The sequence below is a fragment of the Mastigoproctus giganteus genome, chromosome 3 (genome assembly GCF_048544385.1).
Source record: "Mastigoproctus giganteus isolate SK-2022 chromosome 3, ASM4854438v1, whole genome shotgun sequence".
NCBI lineage: Eukaryota > Metazoa > Arthropoda > Arachnida > Uropygi > Thelyphonidae > Mastigoproctus > Mastigoproctus giganteus.
The window spans coordinates 212,379,691-212,395,725 of record NC_143577.1 but is presented as its reverse complement, the minus strand read 5'-3'; the positions used below and the strand labels follow the sequence as shown (position 1 = coordinate 212,395,725).

Sequence of the window (16,035 nt, the reverse complement as noted above, 5' to 3'; positions counted from 1 at the left end):
TGACGTTGTCTTGCCAGAATTGTATAATGTTCTTGTAGTGTATTCCATTAATCTAAAAATTTATGCACTTAGCCAGAAGAGACAAAAGTTGCCTCAGTAAGCAGTCAGTGCAAATGTACATTCAAAATCTTACATAATAAGGAATGTTAAGTATAACAGAAATTCTCATGCCTTTCTATACAAATGCTCCTCAACCAACACTCACACCCAACTTATCCAGTTAATCCATTATGGAAAAAAAAAAAAAAAAAATGTTAAAGTTAATAATGTGATATTATCCATAAAATTTATTATCAATACATATGATTCTATTAAAAAAAAAAAAAAAATACTATTTTTGTGTTCAATTCCCATTATCTATTATTAGCTGCTAAGAAATGAAAAATGAAGCATAGTCAATGCACACCGAACCACCCAAGACCAAACCAACTCACAATCATGCACTGGGAATTGAAGACAATTGTCAAATTTTCCTCATTATTTTTAGTTAAACTTCTTTATAAGTGACTAAATTATTTCGGTTAAAATCCGTGCCCACAAAAAGTAAAATGACAAACTTAACAATATCCACTCTCTTATAAACCAAATTTAATACTACCTCTACTACCTCGTGTCAAGATTATTTTTGTTAACCATTGTGAATAATACTATTCACACATGCGCATAAAGGTTCATGAATCCAAAATGATGTATAGTCTACAAACATTTACAGAATTAAAATTTAACTTCATTTCAAGTGTTTCAGTTATTAAGAGATTTATATATTCATTTTGTATATTAATAACTTTAGCTTTGTTAAAAAGAAAAACATGGTTCTCATGGATGGCATGAAAGGAAAGTTCAGAAGCACCTGTCCTTTTTGCCCTCACAGATGCCAGGTGCTGTTGTATTCACTTTGAAAGGTAATTTTGGGTAGAACCAATGTAAAAAGAGTTACGTTCCCCACATCCAATGCTATAAACTATGTTGGTACATTCCATGTTAGAGATTAAGGATTTTTTCTTTCTTCAAAACATTGTGGAGTTTACTTATAGGCAGTAGTAGTAGTAGTAGTGGCATGTGATGCAAGAAAGCAAATGTATGAGCTTATGCAGCAACAGCCAAAAAAAAAATAAATAAATAAATAAATAACACCATTCTCTCCAAATGCCTGTCCAGTTCCTCCTTAAATTTATTCAACCTATCAACTTCCACAACGACAGATGGAAGTTTGTTCCAGCAATTAACCACCCGCTGGCTAAAGGAAAATTTCCTCACATCTATTCTACATCTGTCTTTTCTTAATTTGAATTTATGCCCCCTTAGGTTCGTAATCTGAACAAGTGGAAGGATTCCATCAGAATTCAGCGTGCTCAACCCATTCAAGGCCTTATATACCTCAATCAGATCACCGCGCAGGTGCCTAGTCTCCAGCCACTGCAATTTGTAGAATTAAGCCTCTCTTGGTAAGAGGATCCCTTCATTCCCCTCACCAATCTTGTTGCCCTTCTCTGTACACGGTAGAGTAAATCTACATCCTTCCTAAAATGAGGCCTCCAGACCTGTACGCAGTACTCAAGGCGTGGCCTGACCATTGCCTTATACAGAGGGATAATCACCTCCTTTTCCCTGCTAGCAAAATTCCTATATATCATTGACAAAACCCCATGACCTGCCCTGGCAGCCTGTCTGCATTGCTCAGAAAACTTCATATCTGACTGCACAATTACTCCCAGGTCTTTTTCATTTTCTACCACCTTAAGTGTAATACCACACAGTTGGTACGTTTCTCTGGGGTTACTTCTACCCATATGCAGTACTTTGCATTTGTCAAGGTTAAATTTCAGTTGCCACTTCTCAGCCCATCTGCCCAAATTATCTAGATCCTGTTGCAGTAACACACTGCCATTACTGTCGTTAACAACCCTGCCAACCTTTGTATCATCTGCAAACTTCGACATTAAGCCTGATATACCTTCATCAATATCATTGATAAATATACAAAACAACAGTGGACCTAACACCGAACCCTGTGGGACACCACTAATAACATTAGTCCAAGAAGAGCAGCACCCATTGAGTACCACCCTCTGTCTTCTCCCACTTAACCATCCTTTTATCCATTGTAGCAACTTACCCTTAATACCATTCTGCTCCAATTTGTACAATAGTCTTCCATGCGCAACAGTGTCAAAAGCTTTCCTGAAATCCAAATATATGATATCAAAATTATTTTTTGCATCCAGTTCCTTTGTAACCACATCATAATAACCTATCAAATTTGTCAGACAAGACTTTCCCTTAACAAACCCATGCTGTGTCTGAATTATTGCTGCTGTCTTGTCTAGATGATCCTGCAATGCATCTTTAACCAGCAACTCCATTATTTTACGCGGAACAGAAGTTAAACGAACTGGTCTGTAATTACTCGTGTCACCCTTCGATCCCCCTTTGTGAATTGGGGATACATTTGCACTCTTCAGTCCGTGGGAACCTCCCCTGAGTCCAAGGATGCTCTCATAATTATGGCTAAGGGTTTGCTTAGTTGCTTTGCCGTCTCCTTTAATATAACTGGATAGATCCCATCCACCCCAGATGCTTTTCTTACGTTTAACTTCAACAATTTCTCTTCCACTTTGCTCTCAGTTATTACAAAATCATTAAGTATCTTGCTACAATTTGATAACCTTCTGCCATTTTCAAACCTTAATAATTCCTCACGTGTGAATGTAGATGCAAAATACTCATTCAGTTTGTTGGCTATCTGAGCAGGATCATCAACAGTCGAACCATCTATGTCAAGTGGACCAATCAGATTCAATTTCTCTTATATATAAGAGAAATTCTCATACCTTACTGTAGGAATGCTCTTCAACCAACATTCACTCCCAAGTTATCCAGTTAATCCATTATGAAAAAAATAGTCACAGTTAGTAATGCAGTATTATCCATAAAATTTATTATCAATACATATGGTTTTATTTAAAAAAACTACTCTTGTGTTCAATTCTCATTATCTATCAACTGCTAAGAAAGGAAAAGCGAAGCGTAGTCAATGCACACCGAACTGCCCAAGACCAAACCAACTTGCAATCACACACTGGGAATCGAAGACAATTGTCAAATTTCCCTCATTATTTTTAGTTAAACTTCTTTATAAGTGACTAAGTTATTTCGGTTGAAATCCGTGCTCACAAGAAGTAAAATGACAGACTTAACTCTCTTATAAACCAAATTTAATACTACCTCGTGTCAAGATTATTTTTGTTAACCAATGTGAATACCACTATTCACACATGCACATTAAGGTCCATGAATCCAAAATGGACTTAGTTCTTATCAAAACTAAAGAACTAAAATGGTCTTGGGTAGGACACATAGCTCGAAGACATGATGACAGATGGACTAAGAAAATAACAGAATGGTACCCAAGAGGAGCTAGAAGAAAACCTGGAAGACAAAGGTGGAGATGGATAGATGAAATTCATGAGTTTTTGAGTAGTAAATGGATGGCCAGTGCTCAAAACAGAAGGAACTGGAAAGTTGCTGGAGAGGCATTCATCCTGCAGTGGACTTAAAATGGCTGATGATGATGATGAATCCAAAATGTTGTATGGTCTATGAACATTTATAGAATTAAAATTTAACTTCATTTCAAGTGTTTCAGTTATTAAGAGTTTTATATATTCATTTTGTATATTAATAACTTTAGCTTCGTTAAAAAGAAAAACATGGTTCTCATGGATGGCATGAAAGGAAAGTTCAGAAGCACCTGTCCTTTTTGCCCTCATTGATGCCTGGTGCTGTTGTATTCGCTTTGAAAGGTAATTTTGGGTAGAACCAATGTAAAAAGAGTTACATTCCCCACATGCAATGCTATAAACTATGTTGGTACATTCCATGTTAGAGACTGATAATTTTTTTTCATCTTTAAAACATTGTGGAGTTTACTTATAGGTTGCACCACTATATTAAATTCTGTATTTTTAAAAATATTAATAAACTGTTTATACCACTGTTGTACATAAGGAACTTTAATAAAGTATTTGTGTGCAGCATTACTGCTCGTTAATATTAATTTTGATTTATGTTTCGCTTGTTGCTGTATGGTCCTAATTAAACCTAGCATGTATCCCCCTGTTCAAAAATCTTGTTAAAAGTAACCCAAGTTCATTATTAAGACATTCCTGTGTAGAATTATATAAGCATTATAGAATTGATTGAAAATGATATTCCTTTTATAAGTAAAAGAGTGATAACTGGAATATTGTAAAAATTTTCCTGTATTGGTGGATCTATGATATATTTTAAATATATGCTATAATTGCTCTTGTTAGTGTAAAATTATAAATTTTAATATTTAATAAGTGTTTTTGCTTGGGTATTAAACTATGTTTGTATTTTGGTTAGGATTTGTTTTGCATTATGAATACTCATCCATATAACTTAATACAATAATACATCTATATTATTTTAAAATGTGAGACACAGAAATTTCATATCAGGTTTCTTAAATACTGCTTAAGGGCAAATTTAATCCCCAAATTTGCGAGGGTGTCGTTAAGACAAAAAATAATAGGGATACAAAAATTAGCGTTTAAAGTATCTCAAAAAAAATGTCAGGATGACATTAGAGGATAGAATTGTTAGTAAGAAAAAATTTTTTTAATCAATTACAAAATCTCCGATACAAAGTAAAAAAGATATTTGCATTTGTGAATTATTTGAATCATCTTAAGTCAGTAATTGAAATTAGAAAAAAAGTCTTAGAAATAGAATTAAATACAAGACTATATAAATAAAATATAGTCAGGTATGCTACAACGAACGTTGAGGAATACTATCGGCAGACGTAGCACACATGTGTGCATGACATGTTAATTAGAGCTCTTCCTGCTCTAATTTCCCACTTTGATTAGAGCATTAGTTATCTTTGTTATCATTTGTAAGGTTCAGTTATCTGCTTATTTGACCTTTAGCACTGAAAATATATTTTTTAATTATTCCGTTATATAATTTTAGCTATGAGCCGGCAAAATTGAGTGAGAAAGCTTATTAATTTTGAGATTAAGAAAGAAATAATTTCCAAGCGAGAAAGTGGAAAAGTATAGGGAGATCTAAGTGCTGAATATGGTATGGCTAAATCAACAATCAGTACAATTTTAAAAAACAAGGAGGAAATAAAAAGTGCACAGGTTGCAAAGGGAACCTCTAGGTTTTATGATTTTTAATAGGGAAAGTTTGTTTATATTTTCACTGGGGGGATGTTGTTTATGCTTTTCAAATTTCATGTACAGTGTATAAAAGTTAATTGAGTCCGTAACCACCAAATACAGAGGATGCGGGAAGGTCAGGGAATGACCACCGGAGCAATATGGCTTTAGTTGCTAATGCTCCTAAAAATCAAATAACAAAAACAAACAAAAAAACCCCATAAAAGTTAAATAAATTAATTTTATATTATTTTTACACTTATATTTTTTATTATTTTTCCTGTTTAAATCACTGCATTGGATGATAACTTTGCTCTAGACTGTGGGCCTGGAATTGATTACCCCTAAATACATATATTTCAATGTATGCTAGAACGAACAGATGCTATAACAAATGAGGTTCTAGAACCAATTACATTCATTCTAGCATGCCCCACTGTACACCGTTTACTTATGGTAAACAATAGGCACGGAGTACGAATAGTTAACAATACACACTTCTATAATGGATATAATATGACACATAATGAAAACAGGGGAGAGAGGTAATACCAGAAACACTCAACATTACACGACAGAATCAGTGACACCACATAAATGACTCTACGTTTCAAAACACAGGGACACAGGAAAGTAATTTGAATCTCGGAGTAGTAAATTTATTCTCGTATAATTTATCTAATGCTCAAATTAATCTTTTTAATAAATGTCTTAATTACAATCTGCCGCCCACACAACCTCCGAGGAAACAAACACTTATTGAATTTGAGTATAGTCTAAGAAATGCTAAAAAGAGAGAAGGATTAATACAAAAGATTAATGACGTTATTAATAATTCTAAGGATCCTTATATCCCAAAATGATCAAAAGAAGTATTGGATTAAGAAAATTAAGAAAAAATTACTAGATTGTAATACAGAGACCAGATAAAGGGGACACCATGGTTGTTTTAAATAAGGAAAATTATATTGATAAATTGAATAATATTATAACTCATAAATCCACCTACCATATGGTAAATAGAATTTTTTTTTTTTCCAAAGGAAAAATACCTTTGGAATAAGAAAGTGAAAAAGGGTGGCAAAGAACAGGAGTAAATTCAGGAGCACAGATTTTGAGAACAAGTGGAGAAATACCATCAGGACCTGGAGCTTTCTTAGCATCTAGATTCTTCAAAATCCTTCTGACATCCTATTGATGGGACACCACAGGAGGCATTGAATGGAGCTTGTTGGGAATGGTGAGAGGTATTTTACTAAGATCATTAATACATGAGCTGGAAGAAAAATGGGATGCTAGCAGGTCAGCTTTATCCTTGGCTGAAGTGACAACAGAACCATCAGGTTTGGACAGAGGTGGGAGCAGAGATGGGCAAAAGTTGGGGCCAATAGCTTTGGCAAGAGACCAGAATGCTCGGCTACCATTAGAGCAAGAATCAAATTTTCTACTCTTAGCCTGTTCAGAATTCAGTTTGGACTGATTAATAACTTCTTTACAATTGTGAACTTTGATGCAAGCAGAAAATGAAACTGAAGAATTGGAAACAAGGCAATTACGATATGCAACGTTTTTCTTTTGAACAGCCTTAGCACATTTATTGGAAAACCAAGGTTTAGATAAAGGACGAGATTTTAAAGTGGAGTGTGCAATAAAGGATTCCATTCCTACAAGAATAATTTCACTGACAAGATCTGAGCAAACGTTGACATCAGAAGTTTTGAAACAGTAATCCGACCAAGGAAAAGAAGAAAAGAAATCTCACAGGTCATCCCATTTTGCATTCTTGTAATGCCAAACAACACGAGGTTAAGAATAACCATGAGATAAAGGCTCCATTGAGGGAGAAACAATTACCAAGTTGTGATCTGAGATGCCTTAAGGACCACTCACTTCAACTGTATATTTAGAAGAGTTGTTTGTGAGATAAAGATCAAGTGTGTTGGTTGTATGGTTAGGATTGTCCGGTATTCTTGTAGGTAAATGAACAGTCTGTGCGAGGTCATTAATAATTGCAAAAGCCTCAGCATCTCGACCAGCTGGGTCGGTGTGACCAGAAAACAGAAGCCAACTGGAGTTGTGAACATTAAAATCACCAAGGAAAATTACCTCACTGTTAGGAAAGTTGGACTGGAGAAAGTCAAGTTGCAAAGAGAAGAAGTCAAAGTGCTCCAAGTGATTAGTGGAGTTGAGAGAATGGTAGAGAAAACTGATTAATTTGACAGAATGAGGTAGAGTTTTTAAGCTAGAGAAGATTGAAAAGAGGAGGTTCCAAATTACGAAGTGTCTGACAGGGAATATCTGAACGGTCATATGTACAGTAATACCCCGAAGTTACGCGATAGGTGGGTCCGACGAAAATCGCGTAAGTTGAATTCGCGTAAGTCGGGGTACAACTTTGCATATAAATACATATAAATTTTGCTTAATTGGGACCAAGGACTAACAAAAACACTAGTTTAGAAGAAAAATATTAATAAAATTGCAGTTCTTTATACATATTAATACAAAATATGTATTAAAAAAACAAATGACTTACGTTAAAAAGTTATTTCGATGTCGATGGCTTCATAAAATCTAACAAATTCGTCTGACGACACAGCGCGTTCTTTTTTTCACGCAGAATTTCTTCGTAGCAAGCTAATAATTTTTTTATTCCTTGCTTTGTAGCTATAACGCGTTCTTCGTTGGAGTCTATGTTTTCTAAAATTTTTAAGCCCTTTACAATTGAGCCCTTTTCAATTTTCAACCTGTCAAGTTTGCAATTGTCATGTGCTTTTCGCCGTTGCTTCATTTAGGCCTGTAGCACGTGCAATATCACATGGGCTTTCATTTCGCTCAAAGCGTTTCACAATTTCATATTTTTTCTCTATCGACAGAGGCGGACTGGCCATAAGCCTTACCGGGGAAACCCCGGTGGGCCGGAGGCCGGTGTGATTTTGGCCATAAACCATAGTGTGAGGCCAATATAAATTTTCCCGGGTAAGAATTTTTGATCCAGTCCGCCTCTGTTTATCGATAATTGCTTTTCTTTTTCTCTCTGAATCTGCAGTGTCTTCACCAGGACGCTTCCTTTTCACACCTTTTAATTAAGTATTTTACTCATTTTTAGGGAATAAAGCACAATTACAAAACGAGGAGGCACGCTTGATACGCATAAACAAAGCTGCACGCCTGTAGCAACTGAATAAACAACACCATAAAGGCAGAGATACGCTATTAACACCTCACATTTTTGGAGGTTACTACCATAAAACAATAAAAACAATTTCCAGTTGCGTTTTTGCTAGTGAAATCTGTTATAAACTGGTAGTAAACTCGATCTAATTGCATTTGCGATTATACCGATAGCTGGAATTGTGTTGGTTTTTACGTTATTATGGTGAAATGTGTTTCCCCTTCACTGATATAAAAAACATAAAAGCAGCAAAGTTGAATTTTGTTCATCTTTCGCTCTCAATCTCCGCCGTCGCACCGTATATCGATAACATACGAAAAACGACCTTGAAGATAGTGGGCGGCAGCGTTGCCAAACGAAAAAATCAAGAACCGCGTAACTCCGAGTTCGCGTAAGTCGGGGTATTACTGTACATGTACTACCTTTGAGGCGAAATAATATTTTTAAAAATACAGAATTTAATATAGTGCCACAACCTGAGATGATCTGAGCAATGTTTTCAAAGTTTTCTGAGCAATGCAGACAGGCTGCCAGGGCAGGTCATGGGGTTTTGTCAATGATATATAGGAATTTTGCTAGCAGAGAGAAGGAGGTGATTGTCCCTCTGTATAAGGCAATGGTCAGGCCACGCCTTGAGTACTGTGTACAGGTCTGGAGGCCTCATTTTAGGAAGGATGTAGATTTATTCGGGCGTGTACAGAGAAGGGCAACAAGATTGGTGAGGGGAATGAAGGCTGATGCTGCATAAGCTCATACATTTGCTTTCTTGCATCACATGCCACTACTACTACTACTACTATAACAATATTACTGAAGTAGGAAGGATTGAACTTTATTGTTCTTATCTTTAGCAATAATAAGGAGTAAATTCCTATATTTACTAATCCCTTCAACTTTATATTATATTTGGATATTACTTTAAAAATGCCACTTTATCAAGCTTCTTAAAATATGATTTTTACAAGTCAAACACACCACACCCTCTAAAGAAAAGTGGCACAAGTGAAAAATGAGAAGTGTAATTCTATCTGTATTTATGGCTGATAATTTGCACTTAGAAGAAAAAGTGGCAGTGTGTTCTACAGCAGAAAGTACTGCAGTTCATCTATGACTGTTTTCAAGATAAAAACCTCACACCATTTTGCAGTTACTCTGAAACAATTAAAAAAAGCCATTTCACTGGTACCACTTTTCTTTAGGTGTAATATATTAAACATTAAACATTCAAGATGTCCTGTTTAAAAAAAAACTTATTATAAAAGTGGTTAGTTTTTATTAGGTCTATCTTAAATAATTTAAGTGCTGAATTGAACAATAATTTTTTAAAATTTATTATTTAATTAACAATTTAGCAATGAATCTTGCACCATTCAAAATACAAGTATGTATCAATTTTATTCTATTCTTAAAATAAAAACAATTTTATGAATAAACTATTCTTTCCGTACAGTTACAGAAAAGAGTCCAATTGTGTGTTTGTTATTTGGTTTTTAGGAGCATTAGCAACTAAGGACATATTGCTCCGGGGATATGCGGCGGTCGTTTCTGCATCCTCCGTATTTGGTGGTCACGGGCTCGAACCTTGGTCTAATCAAGAAGCGTGTGCTATACACTGCTGCTCCTGCCCACCTGGCTACGGAGGTGCCTAAGAGTCCAATTCTCACAGAAGCATATTCTCTCAAGATGTGCATTTCAGTAAGGGCAATATTGTCATCTGATATACTGTCATAATGCAATTGATACCTAGGAGAACTATAAACATCCTCTTAAGGATACCCATTAACTTCGAGGCATTCTTAACAATAAAATAAACCTGCACCTCCAAAAAATAAATAAATAACCCCATTTAATAATTCATCAGATTAGAACAATAAACTTATTTTATTAATACAGTAATTAACAAAAATGTTCAATCAGTATATAATTTTAAAGTACATTTCAAACTTTGTTTTAATTACAGTTAATTAACCTAATTTAATGTGAAAATCTTACTTTAAAAATATATTGTTTATCTGTTTCCTAATAAAGGCTCGAAGTCCTAGAAATTTTCCATATATCCTATGCAGGACAGTTTTTAAGAATTCCCTTTCTCTTGGATCTTCACTGTCAAATAACTCCAGCAACTAAAGTAGTCAAAAAAAAAAAAAAAAAAAAAAAAACCATTTCAAAATTAAATGATTTTAATTACTAGATGGCTTTAATTCTCAAATGGTTTTGTTTAGTTTGATAAAATTATGTATTCAAAAGATTTTAAAAATTTTAACAAAATTATTATTAAATAATTATATACATATATTAAAACTTTTTTATGATTCCAAATAATTTAAAACATAAATCAGTCTTTTCTTTTAATAACACCAGTTAAAATTACTTCTAAGGCTAAAAAAAAAAAAAAAAGAAAATGACTTAAGCCACAGCAGCATAAAAAATAAACAGTACACGTTTTTAGTTTTACTTATTAAACTTTTAATATTAAGTAAACTTTTAAAAAATTTAAACATTAAATATAATTATTTATATTATGCTAATTTTTTGATTACTTGTATAAATATTTGTGAATACATAATCAAAGAAGGGGGCTTAGAGGGGAACAGGCAGGCATTCTGTGTGTTATTAGACACTCAGTCTAAAACACTGATAGATCCAATATATTTCTATCTAAGAAGATTTAGGAGAAGTCCGGTTGGCCTGCCACCCTAAAATCCACTCATGCACACCCTCTCGATGGTAAGCTCTGTTATGTCACTTAGGTGGCAACGAACGTGTAAAGTGGTTATCATCAAGATGCCTGGTCAGCGTGAAGAGGAAAAGTCCAAACTCTCCAGCACATGACGGCACAACAAAACAAATGGCCCTCAGTCCCCAGAAGTTTTCACTTCCCCTCTTATGGTAGCGAGAGGATCAGAGTGGAAGCAGAAGGTGCTAAGAATCGCTGGGTACGACTAGGCAGTCATGCACGGAAACCGAACTTGGCCTGTTACAACGTAAGATTGCTCATTGGTGAAGACAAGATATTAGGGCTGGAAAAGGAATTAGAAAATGTGAATTGGAATATCATTACTTTGGCTGAAACAAGAAAAAGAAATGAATCACTTATAAGCCTGTCAAGTGGAAATCTGTTGTACACCATTGGAAACAGTGCAAGGAGCGAAGGTGGAATTGGCATTCAAAAGTACATCACCAAGGGTGTCAAAGACTACTATTTTTTAAGTAAACTTTTAAAAAATTTAAACATTAAATATAATTATTTATATTATGCTACATTTTTTGATTACTTGTATATTCTTGTATATTACTTGTATACTACTCAGGATTTCTAAGAGGTACAAGCTAAAGGTTATAATAATTTATGCACCAACATCAAGCCATGATGATGAACAGGTTGAAGAAATGTACACCGCAATTAAGTCCTCTAGATGAGCAGAAAACCCGTTACACTGATCATTATGGGGGACTTCAATGCTAAGGTTGGAAAAAGACAAAACAGTGCAGAAAGGGGGACTATAGGAAATTTTGGAATTAGTGAAAGTAATGAAGGCAGTGAAAGACTTGTGTAATTTGCAGAATCTCGAGGATTGTCAGTAATGAACACTTTTTACAAGAAAAGGGTGAACAGAAAACGGACATGGAATAGCCCAAATGGATTAACAACTACTGAAATCTACTTCATCCTCACTAACAGAAGATACATCGTGAACAATGTTACTGTCCTGAACAAGGTAAATGTTGGAAGTGATCACAGAATGGCAAGATGCACACTTGATATAGAGGTAAGAAAAGAAAGGAAAAAAACTGACACGAGTTAAATAATACAAAGGTCTTTGAGATAACAGAAGAGGAGAAAAAGCAGTATGCACTGGAACTTAAGAACAAGTTTGAGCTTCTGCAGACGGCTCAGGACAAAGATATTAACGAGGAATATTACGACTTTCTGAAAGTGATAAAGCCCAAGAAACCTATAGGTAAAAAGAAATCCAAAGAAGAAAAATCAGTTAAGAAACACTTGTCATGATGAACTGAAGACAACAAATGAAGAGCAAGAAAAACACTGACAAGGAGAAAACTGAGTATACTGAGTTATGCAAGGCCATTATAAAGCTACTCAGAGATGACATAAGAAGATTTAACACAAGAAAAGTAGAACAAGCATTAAGGGAAAACAAAGGACTTAAATCAGAAGTTTTTTTTTTTGTTGTTGTTGTTATTTTGGTTTTTAGGGGCATTAGCAACTAAGGCCATATTGCTCCGGGATATGCGGTGGTCATTCCCTGACCTTTCTGCATCCTCCGTATTTGGTGATGACGGGCTCGAACCCCAGTCTAATCAAGAAGCATGTGCTACGCACTGCTGCTCCTTCCCACCTGGCTACGTAGGCGCGTTTAAATCAGAAGCCATGAGCGGTAATACAGAAAGACAAATGATACCGAAACTGAAAAATAGCGATGCTGTACTTATAAATAGCAGAGAAGGCATAATTCAAATAGCAGAAGACTACTACAGAGAATTATACAAGGAGCGAGGGAATGATGCCAGTAGTGGGGAAGATGGATCGCAAATTAGTAACACATACGACATACCCGATATTCTTCCTGATGAGGTAGAACATGCATTGAAGAAAATGAAGAATCAGAAAGCCCCGGGGGAAGATGAAGTTACTGTAGAGTTGTTAAAATTGGGAGGAAGAGACATGACACAAAAACTGGCAAGCCTCTTCACAAAATGGATTAGAAAAAGGTGTGACACTGAAGGAGTGGAATAATGCAATCATAGTTTTGCTGCATAAGAAAGGAGATAAATCAGAAATTGGAAATTATAGACCAATTAGCTTGTTATCCCACATCTAAAAGTTGTTCACAAGGGTCACTACTAACAGATTAGAAAGAATACTTGATGAGAATCAACCAAAAGTGCAAGCTGGCTTTAGGACAGAATTTTCAACTATGGATCACCTTCACGTAATATCACAGCTAATGGAGAAAACAAATGAATATAAAACACCATTATGCCTGGCATTTGACTCCATACAGCATAAGGCAATGTTTCGGGGACTGGAAAGACAAGGTATAGATACCCCATATATTATGATTTTGAAGAAAATATATGAGACCGCTACCTCCTTTATTAGACTAGACAAAGATAGTAGCAAATTTAAAATTGAGAAAGGAGTTCAACAAGGAGACACAATATCTCTGAAGTTGTTTACTGCTGCCCTTGAGGAAGCTTTCAGAAGATTAGAGTGGTCGCAGAAAGGAGTCAATGTGAAAGGAGAGTACCTAAACCATTTACGTTTTGCAGATGACATTGTGGTCATAAGCAACAATCCCAAAGAATTAGATTAAAATCTTAATCAGTTATGCAGATTTAGTAAGGATTTTGGACTAAAGATGAATATGGCTAAAACAAAAGTAATGATGAACAAGTATGCCATAGAAAGGGATATAATGATTGAAGGAGCAGTAATTGAAAAGGGGGAGTCATATACCTATCTGGGACAAGTCATCAGCTGTAATAATTTTGTTTTACAAGTTTTGCAGCTCCAGCGAACGGAAAGTTTTCTTAGCTTTATTTAGCTGCTTTATTGACTAATTGTTATATTTTATGTTAACTGTAATTATTTTCTATAAGTAGCTTATAGACCTAGTAAAGATCCTTGGTTTATTTTGAATTTAATTAATACTTAAGTGTCCATAGATTTACTGTTCAAAACTTGCCGCCATTGTTATACGATACGTTATATTCCGAACTAGATATCCTTAGCTTAGTATAGTATATAATATTATCAATTAATAAGTAAAATTTATTAATCTTGTTAAACTTAATTGTCAATTAAATTGTACTTTTTAACTAAATATACATATATACTTAGATTTTACAAAAGTAACATAATTAATTAATACATAACTTGATACGGAAGTTATATAATGAAACTCAGAGATAATACTCTATACTGAAAAAATATATATAGATACAGTGAAACTTCTCCTAACGGACACCTCTCGTTAACGAACATCTCTCTACAACGGACATTTTCAAATTCCCCAACTCACCTCCATTGGTTTTAACGTGTTTGCAGCTTCTGTCTAGCAGACATTCTCTGTAACGGACGCGGACAGGCAATTTGCACTGTTTCGTTTAGATTAGCACTTAATTTGATCTCCCCATAACGGACAGCAGACGCGCTCACGGCCCTTTTTTAGGAACGTTTCTTCCATGTATTGCCTCAATCATGTGATTATTTTCTATTTCCGATTCTCTGAATTTTATCAAGGTTTACGTCGCGGTTTTACACGTGCCTTAAAATTCTTTTTCAAGAATTTTAAGGCACGTGTAAAACTTCTGATGAATTCGGTGTGTGCAGCGAGGGGGGGGGGAATATGGTCAGCCTTTCGTCTTTTCAGTTTTAGTTTTCAGTTTTGTTCAGTGTCGTGTGAAGTGCACAATGTCTTCTCGTAAACATTTAACTTTAAAAGATAGTCGAACTCATTAATGCGTATGATCGGCAAAAAAATAGTGTTCGCAATCTCGCTGTAAAATTCAGAATCGGGAAGACGCAGGTAAGCGACATCCTAAAGAAAAAAAATGAACTGCTCAAACAATTTTGGCAACACGTAAATGATCAGGTTCAAAAATCATTCCCGAAAACTGTTGGACTTCAAATTTGTCGCGCACGTGCTAAAAAAATTCCCATTAATGGGCCTATTATTAGGGAAAAGGCTTTGGAGGTTGCGAAATCTATGGGAGTAAATGAGTTCAAAGCTTCTGTGGGATGGCTAGACAAGTTCAAAACTCGGCATAAAATTTCTTGGAAAACCGTAAGTGGTGAAGGTGGATCTGTTGATACTGGGGTTGTAACAGAGTGGACCGTCAAATTGGAAGATTTATGTCGTGATTTTGAAGCTAAGGATATTTACAACTGTGACAAAACAGGGTTGTTTTTTTAAAGCTCTTCCTGAAAACACAATGAGTCTAAAAAACAAAAAGTGCCAGGGCGGAAAAATTTCTAAGGAACACTTGACTGTACTATTGTGTACAAATATGCTGGGAGACTTTGAACAACCTCTTGTTATAGGAAACCCACAAAATCCTCGTTGTTTCAAGGGCATAAAGTTGAATCTTTTGGATGTTGACTGGACGTCTAATAAAAAAGCGTGGATGACATGAGATATCATGAGCGAATGGATAAGTCACTTTAACCAAAACATGATTCGTCAAAACAGAAAAATTATTCTTTTCGTGGATAATGCTGCATCTCACCCGCACATTGAATTGTCCAACATTCAAATCATTTTTCTGCCACCAAACACATCTGCAGAGTGTCAGCCCTTGGATCAAGGGATAATAAAAAAATTTGAACTTCACTACAGAAAACGTGTTTTAAGACATCTCATTGCAAACATGAACGATGTAACATGTGCGAGTGACCTTGCAAAGAAAATCAGCATTCTAGATGCGATTCAATGGATTTCCTCTTCAGTAAACGCAATTAGAAAACAAACTGTCGTGAACTGTTTTGTAAAGTCTGGCTTCTCAAATGCAAAAATTGAAGTTGTGAACAGCAATGTGGAGAACCAAGAAGAACAAGAACTTCAACATCTATCGATAACGTACGATACTTCCACTGCAAGTGACCCTGGCTACAAAGATATAGATTCAAACCTCACTACAGAA

General features: G+C 35.1%; 1 protein-coding gene across 4 annotated transcripts in view; it reads right to left on the bottom strand.

Annotated features, from left to right (window-relative positions):
* Positions 1 to 16,035, bottom strand: part of LOC150088662 (serine/threonine-protein phosphatase 2A 56 kDa regulatory subunit epsilon isoform-like) — a 258,149-nt gene that overhangs the window by 119,274 nt on the left and 122,840 nt on the right. For all 4 annotated transcript variants that reach the window (XM_090369609.1, XM_090369608.1, XM_090369611.1 and 1 more), the window contains exon 5: positions 10,360 to 10,490. In XM_090369609.1, the coding sequence (XP_090225735.1) occupies positions 10,360 to 10,490 (131 nt within the window). The remainder of the gene's footprint in view (positions 1 to 10,359; positions 10,491 to 16,035) is intronic.